At 44.5% G+C, this 25,617-nt stretch overlaps 1 protein-coding gene across 1 annotated transcript in view; it reads right to left on the bottom strand.

The window, feature by feature from the left end:
* Positions 1-2,398: 2,398 nt before the first annotated feature.
* MAPKAPK2 (MAPK activated protein kinase 2) overlaps positions 2,399-25,617 on the bottom strand; it is a 378,176-nt gene continuing 354,957 nt past the window's right edge. Inside the window, exon 10 of the mRNA XM_068266238.1 lies at positions 2,399-2,651. Coding sequence (XP_068122339.1) covers positions 2,517-2,651 — 135 coding nt within the window. The 3' untranslated portion in view covers positions 2,399-2,516. The remainder of the gene's footprint in view (positions 2,652-25,617) is intronic.

Here is a 25,617-nt window from a genome sequence, read left to right on the forward strand (position 1 = left end):
ATAGATCTCAATTACAGTACTTTTGTTCTCATTTGTTCCTGAATTTCTTTGGATCTTGGCATGATGTCTAGCTTTTGAGGTGCTTTTGGTCTACTTCTCTGTGTCAGATAGCTCCTATTTAAGTGATTTCTTGATTGAAACAGGTGTGGCAGTAATCAGGCCTGGGGGTGACTAGAGGAATTGAACTCAGGTGTGATAAACCACAGTTAAGTTATTTTTTAACAAGGAGGGGCAATCACTTTTTCACACAGGGCCATGTAGATTTGGAGTTTTTTTTTTTCTCACTAAATAATAAAAAACATTTAAAACTGCATTTTGTGTTCAATTATGTTATCTTTGACTAATAGTTAACGGTTTTTGATGAGCAGAAACATTTAAGTGTGACAAACATGCAAAAGAATAAGAAATCAGGAAGGGGGCAAATAGTTTTTCACACCACTGTATGTTCCCATTCATTGATCTCCAGGCTAACGGGGCGTGGCACAGGTACGCGTGAGAGCGCGCATAACAGCACTGCAGCAGCCACCTGGACGTGACAATCACGTCCAGGCGGCAGGAATGGTTAATACATGTTAATAAGGTCACCTCTTAGTCGCCTTTTTTCCAAGCTAAATATCCCAGTTTGTTCAACCTTTATTAGTGATATCTTCCATCCCTCTGATTAATCTAGTTGCCCGTTTTTGTACCTTTTCCAGGAGGTCAATGTCCTTTCTATAATGTGGTGCCCAAAACTGTTTTCCATACTCCATATGTGGCCTCACAAGTGATTTAACAAGTGTGGCCATGTTAAATTCACTTGTGGCCTCACAAGTGATGATAAGTAACAGCAGGTCATAAAACACACGTGGAAGCAGGAAACAGATTTCAATAAGTTCCACAGTTTAAGATTTTCTATACGGGAGGTAGAGAAATTGTATTTGCTTGATACAGTCAGCTTATATTTTTATTCCTTTAAACCAAAAGAAGACTGAGATTTCAAGAAAGTCCTATATAGGATTAGGATCACAGATCTTGGGCTTGATTCACAAAAGGGTGCTAAGTGTTAGCACGCCTGTGAAAAGGCCCTTAGCACACCTAAAAGAGCTAACGCATCACTCGAAAACTTTGCGGTGCGTGCGAAACATTGTACCGTTTGCGCGCTAAGTGCGCTTATTAGGCGTATTTAGCTCATGAGCATGCGACATTTTGCGGCACACCGCGCGGCTCAAATCTTTGTGCATGCAAAGTTTTGCGTATAAAGCTTTGTGCGTGCTAACGCACAAGTGTTTGTAGCACCCTAGTTTGCACGCCCCAAGCCTTTAGGCATGCTAACTAGGTTAGCGCCTCTTTGTGAATCGAGTCCCTAGTGTTTGTCTCATCAGTTTATTTTCACTTCAAGAAGAGGTGACATCCTTGCTAACCGAGAAATGAAAAACATATGTAGATAAATACTAGCAGCTTGATTCACAAAGCTGTGCTAACCTGCTTAGCACCTTTGGGCATGATAAGCCGGGTGCTAAGTAGGTTAGCACCGGTTTTTGAATCCCATCGCGCACAACAGCGCAGGGTGCGCGCGAAACGTCGCATAGAGGTGAATGGGCACTTTGCGCACACTGTGCTGTGCGCACGCAAAACTTTGCGTGCCGGACTTTGAGCGTGATCAGAACTTATCACGCCTAAATGGAGTTTAGGCGTGATAAGGGGCTTATCACAAGCATGCTAACAGTTAGCTTTGTGAATCAAACCCTAGTTCTACTTACATAACAGATGTATTGCACTGTCCACATTAGGATTCCTGTGAATTTTTATGGAACAGCAGAGAATCCTATTCTAGACGTTTCCATCTTGGTTACTTTTGAATGAAGCTAATCCTGACATAATTTCCTCCCTCACTCTTTTTCTCCTCTTGCTAATTGTGTATTCGTTACCCGCCCTCATCCCAGAGTCTTCAGAAACTCCCACTGAGGGTCTATAATAGGAAGTGTACTGTCTTATGCCATTAGAAGGAGGGTGGAAATAAAGGGAAGAGGAGCAATATATTATAGAAAAAAGACCCCCCAGCATGCAACTGTTTTGCCAGCCAATAGCAATTAAAGGGCCAGTGCTCCTAAGGTATGTGTAATGCCAAACCGTAACAGCAGAAAAAGTTTTGAATGCAGGATTAGCATCTTTATTACTTAATACACACTCCGACCAGTTGCTGTTGAAATTTGATTTTTATGGTGACAATCCCGCTTTAAGTCTTTTTCAAAGATGGGGGTTGGAATTCTAAATGCTTGCATTATTTTTTAGATGGTAATCAAAGGCTTTATTTTTTTACCAAAACATTTTTTTCCTAACCTTTTAGGCCAGCAATTGAGTAAATAATCAGGAAAGCCACAAGGAGCCTTAAAGTAGGCATAAATAAATCCTACAGAAGAAAAGCCTTTCTCATTTTATTACTATGGTATTTTGAATCCACAGCTACAGTTACAGTACACCTGCTAGTGGAATTGGAACATCAATAGTTGAAAAGCATACTGAAAAAAGGCATTCGCTCAGTGGGTGGTAACATGAGGTAGAATCTTCTTCCGCCTCTTTTGGAGAAGTGGGTTGGAGGCATCTTCAATTTTCTTTATCTTAATTTGCTCGTAGTCAACTCTCATTGTAGCTAAGGCACTGGTCATTTCCTCCTGTAATGGAAATAATACATTTAGAGTAAACAAAATCAAAACTAGAAGCAAACTCAACAAATGAAAAAATGTTAATGGTCACTTCAGAGGCAGTGATGGGCCGAAATTTTGCATGTACATATGAAATTATAATTTCATATGTAAAAGTAGTATTTCATAATTTTGCGTAATTTTTTGTGTAATTTTCGTGCAATTTCGCAAAATTTTGTGCTGCCTTTGGCAGTTAATAGCATAGCCCCCATACATGCGATTACTACCAAAATTGGTACATATGTTAAGGAGAATATTAGGTACAAGTCAAAAAATTAATTTTTCAAAATGACATTGTATTTTTTAAAATCGATTTTCTCAAAAACTACAAAGAAAAATGGTTTTTAAATTGTAATTTTTTCAAGTTTAAAAACCATTTTTTCTTTGCATTTTTAAAATCGATTTTCTCAAAAACTATATGGTCTATTTGAAAAAATGTTTTCCCTTGTACCCACTCTCCTTTAACATAGGTAGCAAGCCAAGTTTGGTGTCAGTAACATGTATGGGGGCTTTGCTATTAACCTCCACAATCGGCACAAAATTATGCGAACTTTCGCAAAAATTACGCATATTTTAAAGCGAAATTACGAATGACTACTAAATCAATTAAGTTAGCAAATCGTAATTACGTATAGGCATAATTGCGTAAATTTACACGAAATTTACGATTACGATCATCACTATTTAGAGGGTCACTTTTACAATTTCTAGTGGTAACACTGGTGTTGCATATCAATAGCTTTAAAGGACCACTATCGTGAAAAATTGTACAATTCAAAATACATGTAAAACATATACAAATAAGGAATATGTTTCTTTCAGAGTAAAATTAGCTATAAATTACCTTTCCCCTATGTTGCTGTCCATTCAGACCACTGCAGCTTTCACGGTTTATTGCTCGCTCATACAACCTACCACGTAAATGAATTTTGGCTCCTTTTCTTGTCACTAATAAAGCTTTCTTTTGGTGCTATTTGATTGCTCCTGCGATTTTTACTTTTTATTATATTCATCAAAAAAGACATGAATTTTGGCAAAAAAATGATTTTTTTAACTTTCTGTGCTGACATTTTTCAAATAAAGTAAAATTTCTGTATACATGCAGCGCGAAAAATGTGGACAAACATGTTTTTGATAAAAAAAACCCCATTCAGTGTATATTTATTGGTTTGGGTAAAAGTTATAGCGTTTACAAACTATGGTGCAAAAAGTGAATTTTCCCATTTTTAAGCATCTCTGACTTTTCTGACCCCCTGTCATGTTTCATGAGGGGCTAGAATTCCAGGATAGTATAAATATCCCCCAAATGACCCCATTTTGGAAAGAAGACATCCCAAAGTATTCACTGAGAGGCATAGTGAGTTCATAGAAGATATTATTTTTTGTCACAAGTAAGCGGAAAATGACACTTTGTGAGAAAAAAAAAAAAAAGTTTCCATTTCTTCTAACTTGCGACAAAAAAAAAATGAAATCTGCCACGGACTCACCATGCCCCTCTCTGAATACCTTGAAGGGTCTACTTTCCAAAATGGGGTCATTTGTGGGGTGTGTTTACTGTCCTGACATTTTGGGGGGTGCTAAATTGTAAGCACCCCTGTAAAGCCTAAAGGTGCTCATTGGACTTTGGACCCCTTAGCGCAGTTAGGCTGCAAAAAAGTGCCACACATGTGGTATTGCCGTACTCAGGAGAAGTAGTATGTGTTTTGGGGTGTATTTTTACACATACCCATGCTGGGTGGGAGAAATATCTCTGTAAATGACAATTTGTTAATTTTTTTTACACACAATTGTCCATTTACAGAGATCTTTCTCCCACTCAGCATGGGTATGTGTAAAAATACACCACAAAACACATTATACTACTTCTCCTGAGTACGGCGATACCACATGTGTGGCACTTTTTTGCACCCTAACTGCGCTAAAGGGTCCAAAGTCCAATGAGTACCTTTAGGATTTCACAGGTCATTTTGAGAAATTTCGTTTCAAGACTACTCCTCACGGTTTAGGGCCCCTAAAATGCCAGGGCAGTATAGGAACCCCACAAATGACCCTATTTTAGAAAGAAGACACCCCAAGGTATTCCGTTAGGAGTATGGTGAGTTCATAGAAGATTTTATTTTTTGTCAAAAGTTAGCGGAAAATGACACTTTGTGAAAAAACACAATTAAAATCAATTTCCGCTAACTTGTGACAAAAAATAAAATCTTCTATGAACTCGCCATACTACTAACGGAATACCTTGGGGTGTCTTCTTTCTAAAATGGGGTCATTTGTGGGGTTCCTATACTGCCCTGGCATTTTAGGGGCCCTAAACCGTGAGGAGTAGTCTTGAAACGAAATTTCTCAAAATGACCTGTGAAATCCTAAAGGTACTCATTGGACTTTGGGCCCTTTAGCGCAGTTAGGGTGCAAAAAAGTGCCACACATGTGGTATCGCCATACTCGGGAGAAGTAGTACAATGTGTTTTGGGGTGTATTTTTACACATACCCATGCTGGGTGGGAGAAATACCTCTGTAAATGGACAATTGTGTGTAAAAAAAATCAAAAGATTGTCATTTACAGAGGTATTTCTCCCACCCAGCATGGGTATGTGTAAAAATACACCCCAAAACACATTATACTACTTTTCCTGAGTACGGCGATACCACATGTGTGGCACTTTTTTGCACCCTAACTGCACTAAGGGGCCCAAAGTCCAATGAGTACCTTTAGGATTTCACAGGTCATTTTTGTTTCAAGACTACTCCTCGCGGTTTAGGGCCCCTAAAATGCCAGGGCAGTATAGGAACCCCACTAATGACCCCATTTTAGAAAGAAGACACCCCAAGGTATTCCGTTAGGAGTATGGTGAGTTCATAGAAGTTTTTATTTTTTTGTCACAAGTTAGCGGAAATTGATTTTAATAGTTTTTTTTCACAAAGTGTCATTTTCCGCTAACTTGTGACAAAAAATAAAATCTTCTATGAACTCACCATACTCCGTACGGAATACCTTTGGGTGTCTTCTTTCTAGAATGGGGTTCATTTGTGGGGTTCCTATACTGCCCTGGCATTTTAGGGGCCCTAAACCGTGAGGAGTAGTCTTGAAACCAAATGTCGCAAAATGACCTGTGAAATCCTAAAGGTACTCATTGGACTTTGGGCCCCTTAGCGTACTTAGGGTGTAAAAAAGTGCCACACATGTGGTATCGCCATACTCGGGAGAAGTAGTACAATGTGTTTTTGGGGTGTATTTTTACACATACCCATGCTGGGTGGGAGAAATACCAAATGGACAATTGTGTGTAAATGGACAATTGTGTGTAAAAAAATCAAAAGATTGTCATTTACAGAGGTATTTCTCCCACCCAGCATGGGTATGTGTAAAAATACACCCCAAAACACATTATACTACTTCTCCCGAGTACGGCGATACCACATGTGTGGCACTTTTTTGCACCCTAACTGCACTAAGGGGCCCAAAGTCCAATGAGTACCTTTAGGATTTCACAGGTCATTTTTGTTTCAAGACTACTCCTCGCGGTTTAGGGCCCCTAAAATGCCAGGGCAGTATAGGAACCCCACTAATGACCCCATTTTAGAAAGAAGACACCCCAAGGTATTCCATTAGGAGTATGGTGAGTTCATAGAAGTTTTTATTTTTTTGTCACAAGTTAGCGGAAATTGATTTTAATAGTTTTTTTTCACAAAGTGTAATTTTCCGCTAACTTGTGACAAAAAATAAAATCTTCTATGAACTCACCATACTCCGTACGGAATACCTTTGGGTGTCTTCTTTCTAGAATGGGGTCATTTGTGGGGTTCCTATACTGCCCTGGCATTTTAGGGGCCCTAAACCGTGAGGAGTAGTCTTGAAACCAAATGTCGCAAAATGACCTGTGAAATCCTAAAGGTACTCATTGGACTTTGGGCCCCTTAGCGTACTTAGGGTGTAAAAAAGTGCCACACATGTGGTACCGCCGTACTCAGGAGAAGTAGTATAATGCGTTTTGGGGTGTATTTTTTTTTTTTTTTAGAGATTCTTTTATTTATATTTTTCCAAAGATAAAGAGAAAATGAACAGCAAACGGACAGTCATGACAATGTCAACAATAGGTATCATATAAAGGTTACATCTTTTTGGTAGAGCAAACATTTTACATAATCTTAGCATAGGGAAACCATACAAAGTGCAGTTCGTATATGTGAAGAAGAACAGGGGAAACTATTCCAAAACAGTGTTGAGTATAAGGGGAGGGACCTCTTTGCTATAAGTTAAGTAGCATACTGTTAGACCGCAGGCCAGAGCAGTCCTTCAAAATTTATCAGAGGGCCTCATTGTATTTTCTATGTCACAAAAGGGGTAGGAGGCCTATCGTGTCTTAAGGGAGGGTCTCTTTTCTAGGATATTTCGGAAAGAAAAGCTGACAGCCCTACGCCCATAGGGAACTTACAATAGGGCTTGTCCGGTAGTGTGATTGTACCTAGATAGAGAGCATAACCCCCTTTTTGCAGCATGTCTGTGTACAAGATACAGGACTGTGTGGGGAACGCATCGAACGATATTTCCCCTTTCTAGTATTATAGGTGTCCGTGACTAGAGAGAACGTGAGGAGGGGTAAGAAGAGAAAGAAGAGTGAGAAGAAAGAGAAAGTGAGAGAGAGAGTTATGGGTTGTGTCGAGAGCTCGCCCCGCGGTCGGTCCGCATTTTCCCAGAACGCCAGGGGGGATCATGCGTTTTGCAGACGAATTAAAGAGGATTTCGGTTAGACACCAGGGACCCATATTGGTCTGTTTCTTTGAACTCAAACCAGCCAAACCATGTTTTCCAGTATTTTTCATGACTTTCATGTATAGTGGCAGTGAGGTCTTCCATGTACCTTATCTGATCTACTTCTCTTAGCCATTCCTGTATTGTGGGGGGATCTGTGGATTTCCACTTCCTTGCTATCAAGGCCCTCGCTGCGTTTACTAGATGTCTCGTGAGGGTTTTTTTATATCTGCGAATAGACCAGGTGTTGTGGTGAAGTAGGAAGAAGGCTGGAGAGTCTGGTGGGAGAAAGTCAGTCATTGTGTGTATTAGGTCCCTTATGTCAGACCAGAATTGTGAAATCTTATTACATGCCCAAAATATGTGTATCAAGGTTCCCGTCTCCAGCCCACATCTCCAACAAAGAGGGGAGGACCTTGGGAACATTTGATGTAGTTTGGATGGGGTGAGGTACCACCTTGTGAAGATTTTGTAACCGGCCTCTTGAGTTTTAGATGCTATAGAGCATTTGTGCGAGAAGGTAAGTATTTTACTCCACTGTTTGTTGGAGAAGGTCATTCCCAGGTCCTGTTCCCATTTTTCTTTATAGTGTGATGCTGGCGCTTCCGGGTTGTTCAGAAGTGAGTATAATAGCGAGACCATACCTCTCATCGGTCCCTCTTCTAAACAGGTTTGCTCAAGTGTCGTTAAGGGTCTGGAGAAGGCTGTTTTGGGTCCCTGGGTCATAATGAAGTGTCTAAACTGGAGCCATGACCAATGATCTAAGTTCTGGGAGTTAAGTGTCTGTCTAAGGTTTGGTAACGTGATCCAGTCTCCTTCAGAGAGGAGAGATTGTGCCCGAAGCATGGCGCCAGTGCGCCATTGAGGATAGCTATTGAGGGGAAGGCCAGGCAAGAAACTCGGATTGTCCAAAATAGGGAGTAGAGGCGAGGGCCAAGGTGAGATATCAGGGTTTTGCCTATGTTTTGTCAGCGTTTTTAGTGTCTGAGATATCAAAGAGGCTGCTGGGTCTGTTATTTTGTATGAGGGAGCAAACCAGGGGCAGTGTGCGAGCCGTCCCTCCATTATCTCGTTTTCCATAGAGACCCATCTTTTAAAGCGTGAGTGTCTATGCCAATCTATGACTCTAGTCAGGGTGGCTGCTGAGTGGTACAGACGTGGGTTAGGGATAGCCATCCCTCCCATCTCCTTAGGGGCAGTTTGAAGGGAGTATTTGAGCCTTGGTTTACAGCCATTCCAAATGAATTTTGAGAAGGTTTGCGTGACTGTTTGAAAGTATTTGGTGGGGATAAAAATCGGTAATGTTTGGAATAGATACAGTATACGGGGCATAATAGTCATTTTGATAATGTTAGCTCTGCCGAACCAGGAAAAATGTGGTTTATCCCAGCGGAGAAGGTCTTGTTTAATATTTTCTAAGGTGGGGATGAAGTTAACTGAGAAGAGGTCCTTAGGATTTGGGGTGATCTGTACTCCTAGGTATTTTAGAGCTTTATTGGGCCATTTGAATGGGAAATTCGATTGCAGTAAGGACCTCAGTTCTGCTGATAGCAGTACCCCCAGAGCCTCACTTTTATCATAGTTAATGGCCATATTGGAGAGCTGACCATACCTTTTAAATTCTGCTAGCAAATTGGGTAACGAGATGTGCGGGTTGGTGAGGTAAAAAAGCAGATCATCCGCATAGGCGGCCACTTTATGGGTGGAGCGTGGGAAACTGATACCCTTAATGTCAGGATTGTTACGTATTGTGCATAGGAAGGGTTCCAGGGACAGGGCAAAAATTAGGGGGGACAGGGGGCAGCCCTGTCTGGTCCCATTATGAATGGAGAACGGCCCGGACAACACCCCATTAGCCTTCACTTTAGCGTGTGGGCGGGAATATAATGCTAAAATTTGTTTGCATGTCCTTTCACCCAGACCAATATGGCGGAGGGTTTCTTCAATGAAGTCCCAGTCCACCCTATCAAATGCTTTCTCCGCATCTGTGGATAGTAATAAAGTGGGGGTGGACCGGGACCTCACCCAGTGAAGGGCATTCAGGGTGCGGATTGTGTTGTCCCTCGCCTCTCTTCCCGGTACAAATCCCACCTGATCAGGGTGTACCAGGCCATTTAGGAGTGGGGCTAACCGATTGGCTAACATTTTAGCATATAATTTAAGGTCAACGTTCAGCAGTGATATTGGTCTGTAGCTCTGGCATTGGGAGGGGTCTTTTCCTGCTTTTGGGATAACAGATATATGGGATTCTAGCATCTGAGTTGGAATTGCGCTTTGGGCCGAGGGGCACTCTGCGATGGAGTTAAAGACTCTTAACATGAAAGGGGCCAAGAGGGGACAGAGCTTTTTGTAATATTCGGATGTATACCCATCTGGTCCTGGGGCTTTCCCGGAGGGCATCTGAGAGAGCGCGGTGCAAAGCTCGTCATCTGTGAAAGGTTCCTCAAGTTCTTTGGATTGGGCTTCTGTTAGGGAGGGCATACCTGACTGCTGTATGTAGTCTGATATATGGACTCTGTTAATGGTAGTGGGTGGTTTGTCAGTGCGTGGGGGCAGATTGTATAAGTTAGAGTAATAGTCTCGGAATGCTCCAGAAATGTCTTCATATTTGTGTACCATCTTGGAATTTTTGTTTTTAATACCTGGGATATAATTGGAGATTTGTTGGGTCTTAAGGGCCTTCGCTAGGATAGAGCTGCATTTATTCCCATATTCATAAAAAGTGCGACGGCATCTTTCAGCCGCGTACTTGGCTTTGTGAAAAAGGAGCTTCTTAAGGATCTCCCTGTGTTTAGTGAGGGCTGTTAGTGCTTCCGGTGAGCAAGAAAGTTTGTGCTGAGTTTCTAGGGATTCTATGGCTTTAAAAGTGTCCTGGATCTCCTTCTCTCTCATCCACTTCCTTCTGGCTCCCTCTCTGATCAGTAAACTTCGCGCATAACATTTGTTTGTTTCCCATAGGGTAGAGGGGGATATATCTTCCTTGTTGTTAATTTGGAAGAATTCTTCCATCTCACCTTTGAATTTTTGATAAAACGTTTTATCTTGGAGTAATGAGTTGTTTAATCGCCAAGATGCGCTACCCTTTCTGCACTCTCCCAAAGCAATATCAACCGAAACTGGCGCATGGTCAGAAAGTGATATGCTCCCAATTTTGGCCGTGGAGGTGACTGATAAAAGGTTTTGTGATAAGAAGATATAATCAATCCTCGAGTAAGATGAGTGAGGGAAGGAGAAAAAGGTATAGTCCTTTTGCGAAGGGTTGTGTATTCTCCAAATGTCAATTAGTTGCATTTTATGGAGGAGGGATCTAGATCTACGAAGGAGCCTTTTGGAGATCGGAAATTTCTGAGAGGAGGAATCCAATATGGGATCCAGTGCGAGATTAAGGTCACCTCCTATAGCTATGCTTCCCTCAGCAAATGAACTGAGTTTGGATAAGAAAGCCTGTAGAAAAGTGACCTGCTGAGTATTGGGGGCATAGAAGGATCCAATTGTGATTTTTTGATTATACACTGTACCCTTAATCAGATTGAAACGACCCAGTGGATCACTATATTCTGCCTGGAGACTAAAAGGGGTATCTCTGGAGATCAGGATGGCCGTGCCCTTAGTTTTGTTATCTTGGGGGAGACTGTAATATGCCTGTTTATAGTATTTATTGGTCAGCTTGGGAGTTTTGGGTCCTTTAAAATGAGTTTCTTGTAGGCAAATGAAATTTGCTCTATCCTTATGACATACATTTAAAATAGAGGATCTTTTTTCCGGGACATTCAAACCCCTGGCGTTCAAGGACAGCAGCCTAAGTGCCTGCTGGAATGCGCACCAACACCGGGCAAACCCCCCGACACATCACACAAGAGGGAATTAGTAGAGTAATATCAGCAATAGTAACTGAGAAGAGAAGAGCTAGAGTAGAAGATAGGTCAAGAGAGATAGATAACATAAAGTGTGTAACAAACCACACAAACAACATAGGTAATGTACAGTCTGTACCAAGATTTACCTGTGGGTCACGTGATGTGCCCAGTATGTGGGTGTATTATCCCTTCAAGTGAGAGACTCTAAGTCTCCAGAGAACGTGGCGTTTAGCCGCGGGGTAAGGAAGACCAGACCTAAGAGAGGTATGTGTCCCGATGCTCCCGGGGTCCCGCATGCTTAGTGTCGAAACGGGGAACAGCGCATTGGCTGATGTGAACCTGAGAGGGGTATTCTAGGTGTTTCTACAAACAACATAAAAGGATATAGAACATACGCAGCACCTTAACATCGTGTACTATTCTTCCCCCATTGCCGGTCTACTTGCCCCAAATCGACCCGTCCCCCCTCACATATACTCTCCCCACATCAGAACATCAGTTTAGATCTGCCGTGTACACAATGAGTTTCGCATTGCTACCGAGATATTTCACATTGGTCAATAATACAGCAGTATGCGCAATTACCTGGCCCTTTGTTGCAGTACGGTCCCCTGAATTTGCACATCGAGCCCCAGGATCAGATGGCCACGGTTGTTTCAATCCCTCCCCCTCCCCCGCTAGGTACCGTGTATCCCATCCCCCAGGCCGGCCGCCACAGCCCAGGGGCAACACGGGTTCGTGCGCCCCGGGATATGACAGGCCGGGAGGGAGATGGGAAAGTCCATCATTGCATCCAGGGAGGGGAAGGAAGGAGGGCGGGTATGGTGCCCCGTGACCCCGTTCCATCTCCCCACCGGCGGCAACCAAAGCGTCCAGCGTGAAATGTCAAGGCGAATAGATAGGCTGAGCCACAACAAAATGCGCCATACACTTACAAATAATCAAATGCACCCCGCAGGCGCCCGGAGACGCAGGGCCCCCCCCCCCCCCGCAGCCGACCACAGAAGAGGGCATCGGCATGAGAGGTTTAAATGGCTCCCGAGGGGTGCCCCCGCGTCCCCCAGCGCCCCCAGGGCGCCCCCCAGCTCAAGATTACAGCAAGACGCGCTCAAGAGCTCGTTCCCACAGACACAATCCTGTATGGGGAGGGTCGAGCTCCCCGCCATCCAGCTGCACATGAATGACGATAACAACATGCTCAGCGATAAGATGGCGGAAAGCCCCCCCACCCCTCCTCCATTGTTCGCTATGGTGTGTGCGTTTCCTGCGCAATACTTTCTACAAAATAAAAAGCATGGAGATGCTAATGATTGGCTTTGAATGTGGAACAGGGGGATCCGTGCAGTGGGGTTGTTGGGCAGTTCGTGATGGCGGGAGTTCGTTTGGGGTATATCCACAAATTGGGTCCTAGGAGTATGAATCCCTTTAATGTTCACGTGGGGAGCTTCGGCATGCCCGTCACAGCACACAAAGGGGGGCATATGAGAGTAGTGTATAAAAACAGGCCCGTCTTGTAATGCGGATGATGGGCTAAGGTTCAGGGGGGGGGGGGGGGCTCAATGTGAGCAACAGGGGATGCGGAGCGGTAAAGTCCGTGGCGGTCCAATGCCGGCAGGAGAGTAAGGGTGGGATTTAGGGCATAGTTTCTGGTGCAAGGCCTTGGGGGGAGCCGGTCAGGGCGAGCCGGCCAGCAGTTCACAGGGGCAACAAAGCATGGTGCTACTCACATGTCCTCAGCGGCGAGGGCCGCGTTTTTTGGGCGGCCGCGTGGTGTCCATGGTGTCGGGGTCCCACTCCGGTAGGTCCACTTTAGCCATTGAGAAGGCCTGGAACAGATCTGGCAGCTCCGAGGGGTGGCGGAGGATAAAGGAGTTGGACCCGTGTTGCATCACAAGTTGGAAGGGGAATCCCCAGTGGTAGGTGGCGCCCATATTCTGTAAAGCTTGTATCAGGGGCTTCAGGGCTCGCCGCTGGATCAGGGTGGATGGAGCCAGATCCTGGAATAAAGTGATCGTGGCCCCCTGCCAGGTAACGATATCCGCGTTGCGGGCGGCTTTCATAATGGCCTCCTTTTCCGTGAAGTTGTGGAGCCTGCAGATGATATCCCTAGGTGGTTCCTGGTCTGTAGGGGCAGCTCTCAGGGCCCTGTGCGCTCTATCGAACTTAAGGCGTTGTTCCGCCGGCCGGTTCAGCAGGCCGTTGAAGATGGCGCGGAGGGTAGTAGTAATATCATCAGCCGAAACCGACTCGGGGACACCACGTGCTCTTATATTATTGCGGCGGTTCCTATTCTGCATGTCCTCCATTTGTGTTCGTAGCGTGCGGTTGCACGTGAGCTGCCTATCTTTCGCTTCTTTTAGCTGCGCCACTTCTGCGCGTAGGGTCGCAAGGCCGCTCTCCACCGTGGTCACCCTGTCTGATAGGCCAGAGATGTCGGCGTGGATGGAGGCTATCTCCGCTTTCGTGGAGGTGACTATTCGCTCCGTCTGCTCGTCCAAATCTTGTTTAGTTGGGAGGCCTCGTAGGTATTTCCAGATGTCCTCTAGGCTGCACAGGGCTGCCGGGCCTGATTTGAAGGATGTAGAGGCGTGGGAGGAAGAAGATGCGGCGTCCGCCATGTTGGTAGATTCCGTGGTCGGGCCCAGTGCCTGAAAATATCTGGTCACAGGTCTTTGAGTTGGGGTTGGAGGGCACCTGTCGGAGGCTGGAGCTTTTCTATCACCCTTCATACCCCTCTAGCTGTCTCCAGGTTCGGATTTTAGCGTGATAATTGCTGTTAAATGCATGCGGGGCCGGGAGCTCAGCACACTCACGTCCTTACTCCTCCATGGTTGGCTCCGCCCCCCTTGGGGTGTATTTTTACACATACCCATGCTAAGTGGGAGAAATATCTCTGTAAATGACAATTGTTTGATTTTTTTACACACAATTGTCCATTTACATAGAAATTTCTCCCACCCAGCATGGGTATGTGTAAAAATACACCCCAAAACACATTATACTACTTTTCCTGAGTACGGCGGTACCACATGTGACACTTTTTTGCAGCCTAGGTGCGCTAAGGGGCCCAACGTCCTATTCACAGGTCATTTTGAGGCATTTGTTTTCTAGACTACTCCTCGCGGTTTAGGGCCCCTAAAATGCCAGGGCAGTATAGGAACCCCACAAGTGACCCCATTTTAGAAAGAAGACACCCCAAGGTATTCTGTTAGGTGTATGACGAGTTCATAGAAGATTTTATTTTTTGTCAAAAGTTAGCGGAAAGTGACACTTTGTGGAAAAAAAACAATAAAAATCAATTTCCGCTAACTTTTGACAAAAAATAAAATCTTCTATGAACTCGTCATACACCTAACAGAATACCTTGGGGTGTCTTTTTTTCTAAAATGGGGACACTTGTGGGGTTCCTATACCGCCCTGGCATTTTACGGGCCCAAAACCGTGAGTAGTCTGGAAACCAAATGTCTCAAAATGACTGTTCAGGGGTATAAGCATCTGCAAATTTTGATGACAGGTGGTCTATGAGGGGGCGAATTTTGTGGAACCGGTCATAAGCAGGGTGGCCTTTTAGATGACAGGTTGTATTGGGCCTGATCTGATGGATAGGAGTGCTAGGGGGGTGACAGGAGGTGATTGATGGGTGTCTCAGGGGGTGGTTAGAGGGGAAAATAGATGCAATCAATGCACTGGGGAGGTGATCGGAAGGGGGTCTGAGGGGGATCTGAGGGTTTGGCCGAGTGATCAGGAGCCCACACGGGGCAAATTAGGGCCTGATCTGATGGGTAGGTGTGCTAGGGGGTGACAGGAGGTGATTGATGGGTGTCTCAAGGTGTGATTAGAGGGGGGAATAGATGCAAGCAATGCACTGGCGAGGTGATCAGGGCTGGGGTCTGAGGGCATTCTGAGGGTGTGGGCGGGTGATTGAGTGCCCTAGGGGCAGATAGGGGTCTAATCTGATAGGTAGCAGTGACAGGGAGTGATTGATGGGTAATTAGTGGGTGTTTAGGGTAGAGAACAGATGTAAACACTGCACTTGGGAGGTGATCGGACGTCGGATCTGCGAGCGATCTATTGGTGTGGGTGGGTGATCAGATTGCCCGCAAGGGGCAGGTTAGGGGCTGATTGATGGGTGGCAGTGACAGCGGGTGATTGATGGGTGGCAGTGACAGGGGGTGATTGATGGGTGGCAGTGACAGGGGGTGATTGATGGGTGATTGATAGGTGATTGACAGGTGATTGACAGGTAATCAGTGGGTTATTACAGGGGAGAACAGATGTAAATATTGCACTGGCGAATTGATAAGGGGGGGTCTGAGGGTAATCTGAGCGTGTAGGCGGGTGATTGGGTGCCCGCAAGGGGCAGATTAGGGTCTGATCTGATGGGTAACAGTGACAGGTGGTGATTGATGGGTGATTGATGGGTAATTAGTGGGTGTTTAGAGGAGAGTAAACGCTGCGCTTGGGTGGTGATCTGATGTCGGATCTGCGGGCGATCTATTGGTGTGGGTGGGTAATCAGATTGCCCGCAAGGGGCAGGTTAGGGGCTGATTGTTGGGCTGATTGTTGGGTGGCGGTGACAGGGGGTGATTGATGGGTGATAGGTGATTGGCAGGTGATTGACAGGTGATCAGTGGGTTATTACAGGGAAGGATAGATGTAAATAATGCCCTGGCTAATTGATAAGGGGGGGTCTGAGGGTAATCTGAGCGTGTAGGCGGGTGATTGGGTGCCCGCAAGGGGCAGATTAGGGTCTGATCTGATAGGTAACAGTGATAGGGGGTGATTGATGGGTGATTGATGGGTAATTAGTGGGTGTTTAGAGAAGATAACAGATGTAAACAATACATTTGGGAGGTAATCTGACGGCGGGTTTGCGGGCGATCTAATGGTGTGGGTGGGTGATCAGATTGCCCGCAAGGGGCAGGTTAGGGGCTGGTTGATGGGTGGCAGTGACAGGGGGTGATTGATGGGTGATAGGTGATTGGCAGGTGATTGACAGGTGATCAGTGGGTTATTACAGGGAAGAACAGATGTAATGAATGCACTGGTGAATTGATAAGGGGGGGTCTGAGGGCAATCTGAGCGTGTGGGCGGGTGATTGGGTGCCCGCAAGGGGCAGATTAGGGTCTGATCTGATAGGTAAAAGTGACAGGTGGTGATAGGGGGTGATTGATGGGTGATTGATGGGTAATTAGTGTGTGTTTAGAGGAGAGAATAGATGTAAACAATGGATTTGGGAGGTGATCTGATGTCGGATCTGCGGGCGATCTATTGGTGTGGGGGGGTGATCAGATTGCCCGCAAGGGGCAGGTTAGGGGCTGATTGATGGGTGGCAGTGACAGGGGGTGATTGATGGGTGATTGACGGGTGATTGACAGGTGATCAGGGGGGATAGATGCATACAGTACATGGGGGGGGGGGTGTCTGGGGAGAATCTGGGGGGTGGGGGGTGATCAGGAGGGAGCAGGGGGGGGTTATAAAAAAAATAGCGTTGACAGATAGTGACAGGAAATGATTGATGGGTGATTAGGGGGGTGATTGGGTGCAAACAGGGGTCTGGGGGGTGGGCAGGGGGGGTCTGATGGGTGGTGTGGGCGATCTGGGGCGGGGGGGGGAGAAAATCAGTGTGCTTGGTGCAGACTAGGGTGGCTGCAGCCTGCCCTGGTGGTCCCTCGGACACTGGGACCACCAGGGCAGGAGGCAGCCTGTATAATACACTTTGTAAACATTACAAAGTGTATTATACACTTTGTATGCGGCGATCGTCGGGTTAACATCCCGCCGGCGCTTCCGTATGGCCGGCGGGATGTTGCGGCGAGTGAGCGGCGACAGGCGGAGGCTCGCGTCACGGATGACGCGATCGCTCCGCCCATGCCCAAACAAGGACCGCCGCATTTTGTCAATACAGCGGTCCTTGCGGCGTCTGCTTCCCGGCCGCCATTTGTCTATACGGCGGTCGGGAAGTAGTTAAAGTAGGTAGTAGAAATCTGACAGGTTTTTAACTAGTCCATTTCGTCATGGGGGATTATCATCAAGGCTTTTATTCTGTATAAAGACATTCCCTGAAAGGATTTATAAAAGCAGGGCTGTGGAGTCGGAGTCGAGGAGTCGGAGCAAATTTGGGTACCTGGAGTCGGAGTCAGTGGTTTCATAAACTGAGCCGGAGTTGGATTCATGTACCGACTCCACAGTCCTGTATAAAAGGATGCTGGCCAGCTTCTCCGATTGCTGCACACTTTTTTGGCAGTTGGGCGGAGCAACTGCCATTCAAGTGCTTTTGAAACTAAAGAAAACCCTGAGAATCCCCCATGAGGAGATAGGCTAGTCCAAAACCTGTTGGTTCTGTCAGATTTCTACTACATACGGTAAGCGACAGCTACATAGGAGAAAAGTCATTTATGGTTCATTTTACTCTGGAAGAAATTTACTTCTTATTTTCTATGTGTTTACATGTATTTTAAATTTTACTATTTTTGTGATAGTGGTCCTTTAACGTTCTGGGGATCCAGCTGATGACATCATCAAGCCAGGACCCGACACATAAGTCAGAGCGAGCAGAGATGCCGGCCAGAGCAGAGGGGAGCAACAATCGCCGGGGGAATGTTAGGAAGGGGAGCACAGTTCTCTCCTACTCCTCTTGCCGCCGCTGCTCAATAGTGATCACTACGATCGCTGATCACTGAGGGGAGATGTCAACTGTCATGACAGCTTATTCTCCCCTCTCGGGTGCGCACGAACGGAAGCAGCAGGTGGCGTAAATCCTACGCCGCATCAGAGTTAGGCAGCACACAGGTGCGGCGCAGGATTTACTACCACCGGTCCTCAGAAGGTTAAGCTATAAACTAGTACAAGAAATAGTCAATCAGCACCTGAATTGATAGCCATATAAAAAGTACAATAGAAAAAAAATATCAACAATAAAATACAAAGACTTCTTAGACAATTTATAAAAAAAAAATTGGTCTCCTGTATTTTCTTTTTTTTTTTTTCTAATTTATTCTCATTTTAAACTTGATATCAATTATTTCCTTCAGAAAAGATAGTGCAATAGCAAAGCAAGAAGAGTTTGCATGGTACATATTGAGTTTTAGGCTTGATTCATATTGGATTAAAATGAGTGTGAACTGCAATGGAGACTGGATATAGACTTTAGTACAAAGCCTGCATGTACCGTGTTATAATAACGTGGGCCCATAGAATTGTATGAGTAGTGAGCTGACATTTGAGAAGCAAAATTACTTTTCAACGCAACTGTAAACTAGGCCTCAGGTTCATGATACAATGCATCAGGAACTATAAAGCATGTAAACCTAATTTAATCACACAGAATGTAGCATCCACTAGTAGCTTGTCATCAACTTAAGGGCCCATTTCCACTGGGTGCCAAGTCGCATTGCGTAGTCGTGCTGAAAGAAATGCACATTCAATAGAATAGTTTACATTTATTTATTTTTTTTCTTATGCACTTAAGGGAGATTTTTGTGCTACGCATCTGTTTCCCATGTAATGATTTCCACTTACGCTAGGCGCAAATTCACATAAAAACACAAAATATTGTGAAAATTTTCATATGGAAAAACACCACATGCAAAATGTAATATCCTTGTGGAAATGGGCTCTTAGCCGCCCTAGAACAAGAACTGTAGGCCACTAATTTTGAGAATGTCTTTTTTCAACACAAATAACCCTAACTTTGTGGTGTTTATATAAGACAGAGAAGATAAATAAGCACTGCAAGAAAAATTTGATGATAGGCAGTGAGATCCAGGCTAACTTGATTTAATTAAAGTGTGACAAGTGGGATAATGATATAAGTGACCCATCTATTGGTAATAAAATGATACAAAGTAATAATCAGGTGAGATCTTTGGTGGTAAGTGAGGTGAGAATAGAATCACACTTTTGTATGATACACAGAGCAAAGTACACATTGAACCTAAAATATAAACAGCCATCACCTCACTACAGCCCCCAAATGACCGAAAATGTGTTATCCTTTCCCAAAGCAATGTAATTTAACTGATTCCTTTGTACAGGTTAAATGGTTTCCAAATAAAAATAAGAAGTTTTCATTCAGGATAATACCATTTGCTGGCTTAGAAGAAAAGGAGGTAAAGCTTTCGGCTATGAAGCATTCATCAGACTGTTTCCTGTATACTGGAAACATTTAGAAAACAGCTTAAATACTGGACATTAAACAGGAAATGCATTGTTCTGCAATACATGTCATAAAATGCCTTAATTAGAACATCAAGCGGGTCTCACAGGGATGCTAGCTAATTTATGACAAAAAGATAAGATTATTTGTTTGCTTGACTTAGTGTGATGAGGAGAAATTGTAACTCATTCAAAGGTAATGTGGTCAGGCTACAGACAATGTTTGTTATAGGCTAAAACAAATGTAAAACCCTTCTAACAAGCACAATAATTAGGAAGAATTATGGCACAACAAAACTAAACAACCCATCATATCTGCACAAGAAATTGTAATCCTTGTTTACAATAACAACATTTCTATAATGCTATTCTCCAATAGGAATCCAAGTGCTTAGGCTCTCTCAGATTCACTAATTGGTAGTAGGATAAAGTATTAACACAACAAAATTATACTTCTGCAAATGCCTGACTGAACGGGTGGGTTTTCAGTCTGGATTTAAACACGCCCAGAGATGGAGCTGTCCTGATCAGCAGAGGTAAGGATTTCCATACTGCAGGAGCAGCATGACAGAAGGCTCTGTGACCAAAAGTTTTCAGGTGGACTCTGGGTATGACTAGATTATTAGAACCTGTGGATCTGAGTTTGCAGGGATTGCTACGCAGCTGCAACATTTCTTTCAAGTATTCAGGGCCCAGATTATGTAGTGATTTAGATGTCAGTAGGCCGATCTTGAATAGGATTCTACATTTTAACGGGAGCCAGTGAAGGGAGTGAAGGACCGGTGTTATGTGGCAGTGACAAGGTTGGACAGTTAACAGTCTGTCCACAGTATTCTGTATCAGCTGTAGGCAGTACAAGTCTTTATTTGGAAGGCCGATGTACAGAGCATTACAATAGTGCATTCGGGATTTAATGAAGACATAAGCTAACGTTGGCAGATCTTATGGGTGGATGATGTGTTTGAATTTTGCAATGTTCTTCAGGTGATATTAGGATGATTTCATGTGATTTCTGAAGTTTAAAATCTCCTGTGAAATATTTGCAGTAGTAACAAACAGCTTTACTTCAGCATATACACAATTGCTTAAGCGCACATCCTATTCAATATAAAAGTCCACAAAACACTATGCAGGAATTTCTCAAAGCTGTTCTCATATGCAGTTTCTTGATCTCTTCTACCACCATCACCATGGACACCCAACAGTAAACAGACTCACCAGATGTATTGGCCACTGCTAGACTGGCCAACCATGCACAAATCCAGGAGCCTCAGTACTTCAGGATCCTGGTACCGCTGTGATGCTGTCCGTTTAGACCACCATCATCCTCCCCATAATCCATGCATTGTACCTCAAAGAAACAGCCTCCATAGCGTAACTCAGTAAAAAACTTAAAACTTTAATATTAAAAATTGCACTCACATGCTCCAGATTGTATTGCACATTTAGAGTTTCACGGGCTCTCCCCCGTTGCCTGGCAGGGCACAGCTTGTGTTGGGTCCTCTCGTTCCCCCTCCACTCAGCTTGCAGACACCACCGCCTTCACCGGCCGTTCGCTTCCTGGTATGTCCAACCTCCCGCCCGATCGATTTCGTCACTCCCTCGTGACTCATCAGGGGCACGGGGGTTGGACTCATTACTAGGGTTTTTATATCTTTTAGTTTGAAGCTAATTGCCTCTTCCGTCCGCGTCATACGCGTCATGACGTACGCTTGATCACATGTCTCTTTCAGTTTTTCGCTTCCGCCCTTACTGCATGCGTCATTACGTCCGCGTTCGGGCAACGTTATCCGCGTCATACGCGTCATCTATTCGCGTCGCATACGTCAATACGTACGCATTATGTTTGTTGTATTCTCGGGCTGCTCTGATTGGCTGCCCGTTTTCGCGTCACATGCGTCATGACGTATGCGTTAGTTTTAACTAGTTTGCAAGCTGATTGGTGTTCCCCTTTCCCACTTCCTATCTCCGGGACTTCCCCATCCCAGTTAACCCTTCATGTAGGTGCATTCCACACTCCGGGCAACTGTATATAAACTTAGGGTATCCTCTCCAAGGAATGTGGGTACTTATGTTTTTATCGAGCCACCCCTTCCTATACTTTTTCCTCACAGCCCACCCTGCAAGGGAGAAGGCCCGTTTACATCACAATCTTCTACATTAATTGCACATAAATTATCCCCCCCTCCCCAGAAGAAACCCTCCCCCCACATCAGCCACACCACACTACATATTCTTAGGATCATATTGACCTCTATGACTACCTATTATTCTTAATCAATTATCTGCTATAAAACAATTGAGGTCCAGGTCAATGTTTAGCCCCCCTGGCTGCAGACTCCCCAGCCCATATATCCATCTTGTCTCTTTCCTGGATATGTATCGGACCTTGTGACAACCCCTCCACCCATATTCCATCTTTTCAAGGCCGGAGAAATATAGTCCCCCCGGATTGCACTGGTGGTGGGTTCTAAAGTGTTCTGATACACTATGTCCTCCAAACCCTTTCTTGATGTTCCTGATGTGCTCCATCACCCTGGATTTCAATGCCCTGGTGGTTCTGCCCACATATTGTTTCCCACACCCACACCATAACAAGTATACCACCCCCACTGTATTGCATGTAATATTTTGTAATATCTTGAACTTAGCTCCATTTGCATGAGATATGACCTCATTTATTTTGCTACCCTTAGCCTCTTCGCATGCCTTGCACCCCCTACACGGAAAGAAACCTTTCTGCTGCCAGAATGCTACCTTTTTATTCTTAGGCCCCTCCACCAGGCTAGGTGCCAATATCTGTTTTAAGTTTTTTACTGAGTTACGCTATGGAGGCTGTTTCTTTGAGGTACAATGCATGGATTATGGGGAGGATGATGGTGGTCTAAACGGACAGCATCACAGCGGTACCAGGATCCTGAAGTACTGAGGCTCCTGGATTTGTGCATGGTTGGCCAGTCTAGCAGTGGCCAATACATCTGGTGAGTCTGTTTACTGTTGGGTGTCCATGGTGATGGTGGTAGAAGAGATCAAGAAACTGCATATGAGAACAGCTTTGAGAAATTCCTGCATAGTGTTTTGTGGACTTTTATATTGAATAGGATGTGCGCTTAAGCGATTGTGTATAAGTATTTAGGTCTTGCCGGACCTTGTGGTAGCGCACTCCGCTGGGACATTTTATTTAGTTTTATTTAGTTTTAACATTGTACAAGCTATAGCGCTTTGATAACACGGTACATTTACTTCAGCATAACTTGAAAAGTAAATAGAAGCTTACTTCAGCATTGTAGTCCAAGAAGTAGTAAAAGTCCAGCTTATTCAAATACAGTTCATTTCCTTAAGCCAAAGCCATACAAACAGCAGTCCAAAGTATGGGTTGGCTTCCAGTAATGTCTCAAAAAAAAGAATTGTCAGGAGCTCAGCAGCACACATGCTCCTCCACATCAACTCCACCCAGACTGCATGTGAGCAGCTACTTGTATGCAAATTGTTGGTAGAGCTTCCTCAACTCCACAGAAAACCAGGTGTGTACCCGCCCTTCCTTCCCTCCCATTCCAGGAGTCCGGCCCTGGAAAAGAAACAACAAAGGAAGCAGCTGGCTTGCTGCCAAACAATACCCAGACTCCATTCCAGGCACACATATGGTTCTTAAAGGGACCATAGTCCAAATAGTGGGGAAACAAACTTCCCATCCAGCACCCAGCCCCGATGACCCCTACATCCCATAGAACTCCGAGGCTACACACATGCTCAAAGCTGTGTAGATCTGTGCCTCCTATTCCCAGTGGTGAAGACTGCAAGTGAAGTTATTTTGTTGTCATTCGCTGTCCTCCAATCAGGACGTCAGTCTCATCTGCATTTAGGGCCTATTTCCATTACACACCGATTCCACATGCGGATTTCTGCATCAAAAATGCAACACATTAATGAATGGAGCTATTTCCATTCAATGCATATTTTTGTTTGCGGTGCGGAAAAAAATCTGGATGGTATGCTGCATTTTTCCGCATGTGGATGGAATCTGGATGCAAATCGCGGCAAATGTTAGTCAATGGGTCCACATGTAATCCACATTACAAACTCGGAAATTCGCATTGCGAATGTGAATTGCCCAGCAAACACGTGCGACATGTTTTCGATCAGGAGACTTCAAACCGCAACACAAATTTTCGCTTTAAGACAAGTATGCAAAACACGTATCCGCATTAACAACCGGATGCGGCTTTCCATACGTGATTTGAATGCGTGCTAGTGGAAATAGGCCCTTAGTCTTAGCAAGTTGTCACTCATCCATTGCTGTAGTTCGGCTAAGCAGGCGATTATAGCTGGAGTTGGGTCTATCATACCAGGCTTGAAGGAAAGATATAATTGGGTATCGTTAGCATAGCAGTGGTAGGTCAAGCTGTGTTTTTGGATTAGTTTTCCAAGCAGTAACATGTACATTTTGAACAGCAGGGGAGAAAAGCTTGAGCCCTGGTGCACCCCATACTTAAAGCGCAACTGTAAATTCTGAAAAAAACAAACAGTTTCACTTACCTGGGGCTTCCTGCACTATCCTCCCTTCTCCCGCCGCCAGCTAGTTTAGTTACCATCGACTTACAAGTCTTCGGGATCTGCGCCTGCGCCGTTTGCTATGCAAAGCTTTCTTAGTGTTCCAGCCCGCAATAGCATCCTGCTAATAGCGCAGAATGGTATTGCGGGCTGGAACATTAAGAAAGGTTCACGTAGCCCGGGGCATGCAGGCACAGTTGCCGTTGACTTGTAAGTCAATGGTAACGAAACCAGCTGGCGGCAGGAGAATGGAGGATCATGCAGGAATGGCGCGGGATAGGACAGTTACTGGGGGCTTGGGAAAACCCCAGGTAAGTGAAAATGTGTGTTTTTTCAGAATTTATAGTTCTGCTTTAAGTGGTACAAAGGTGGAAAGGAAGAGCCCCGTGGTTTAGGTTCTGCCACTCAAGGATTGGAACCACTGGAGAATTATGCCATCAATGCCACAGTATTGTTTATCCTGTTAGCCTGTTATCCTTATTTAGCCTGTTTACCAAGAGGTCATAGTCAACTGTATCAAAGGCTGCAGAAAGGTCTAGCAGTATCAGGATGGAGCACTCTCCTCTGTCTTTTGCCATGAGCAGGTGGTTACAGATTTGGATGAACGCCATTTCAGTGCTGTGATGTTTCCTGAAGGCAGACTGGAATGGGTCATAAATGTTTTGTATGATTTTAGCTTCTAGCTGGTGGTATATGGCTTTTTCAATATCTTTCCCCAGAAAGTGAAGGTTAGAGTCTGTAGCTGGTCATTGCATCTGGGTCCAGGGAAGGTTTTTTGAGGATAATCCTGATTATCGCTTCCTTCATTACAGCAGGAAATATCCCGGATTGTAAGGAACAGTTTACAATTTTGAGGAATACCGGTATTAACAGGTTCGGGCATTTTAACATGAACTGTGTTGGGCCAGGATCCAGGTCACAGGGAGTTTGGCAGAGGTGAAGGAGGATGCTTAATGTGACTTCTTCATCAATTTCCTTGAAGTTTGAACAAGGTGTTAAGTTAATGCAAGTGAACAGAGGCGCTACAAGGATAAAACAATATAATACAATTCTTAAAACATGGAAGTGGTCGCATTGGATATCTTGCCACTCCAAAGGACACTCAGAAACAGGTGTGTTTCAAGGTAAAACACAAAGAACATTTATTTATACACTCCACGATTTCACAACTAGAGATGGCCCGAACCTCCGATTTTCGGTTCACGAACTGGGTTCGCGAACTTCCGCAAAAGTTCAGTTCGCAGGAACTTTTGTGAACCGCAATAGACTTCAATGGGGAGGCGAACTTTGAAAACTAAAAACATTTATGCTGGCATTTAAGTGATGGAAAAGATGTTTCAAGGGGTCTAACACCTGAGTTTTTCAGTGACTACAAGAGGGAAAAACAAATTTCAAAAAAGACCTTATAGTTTTTGAGAAAATCGATTTTAAACTTCTCCTTCTGACCATGGGAAAATTAAATTCCCGCCGACTTTAGCGGTTAAATTGCTGGGAATGTTAAGTAGAACAGTGAGAACAAGAGGAAACATTTTTTTTTCAAAAAGACCTTATAGTTTTTGAGAAAATTTTAAAGTTTCAATGTAAATTCTCCTGACTGTGGGAAAATTAACCCCCGCTGAC

Source organism: Hyperolius riggenbachi, chromosome 2 (assembly GCF_040937935.1).
Source record: "Hyperolius riggenbachi isolate aHypRig1 chromosome 2, aHypRig1.pri, whole genome shotgun sequence".
NCBI lineage: Eukaryota > Metazoa > Chordata > Amphibia > Anura > Hyperoliidae > Hyperolius > Hyperolius riggenbachi.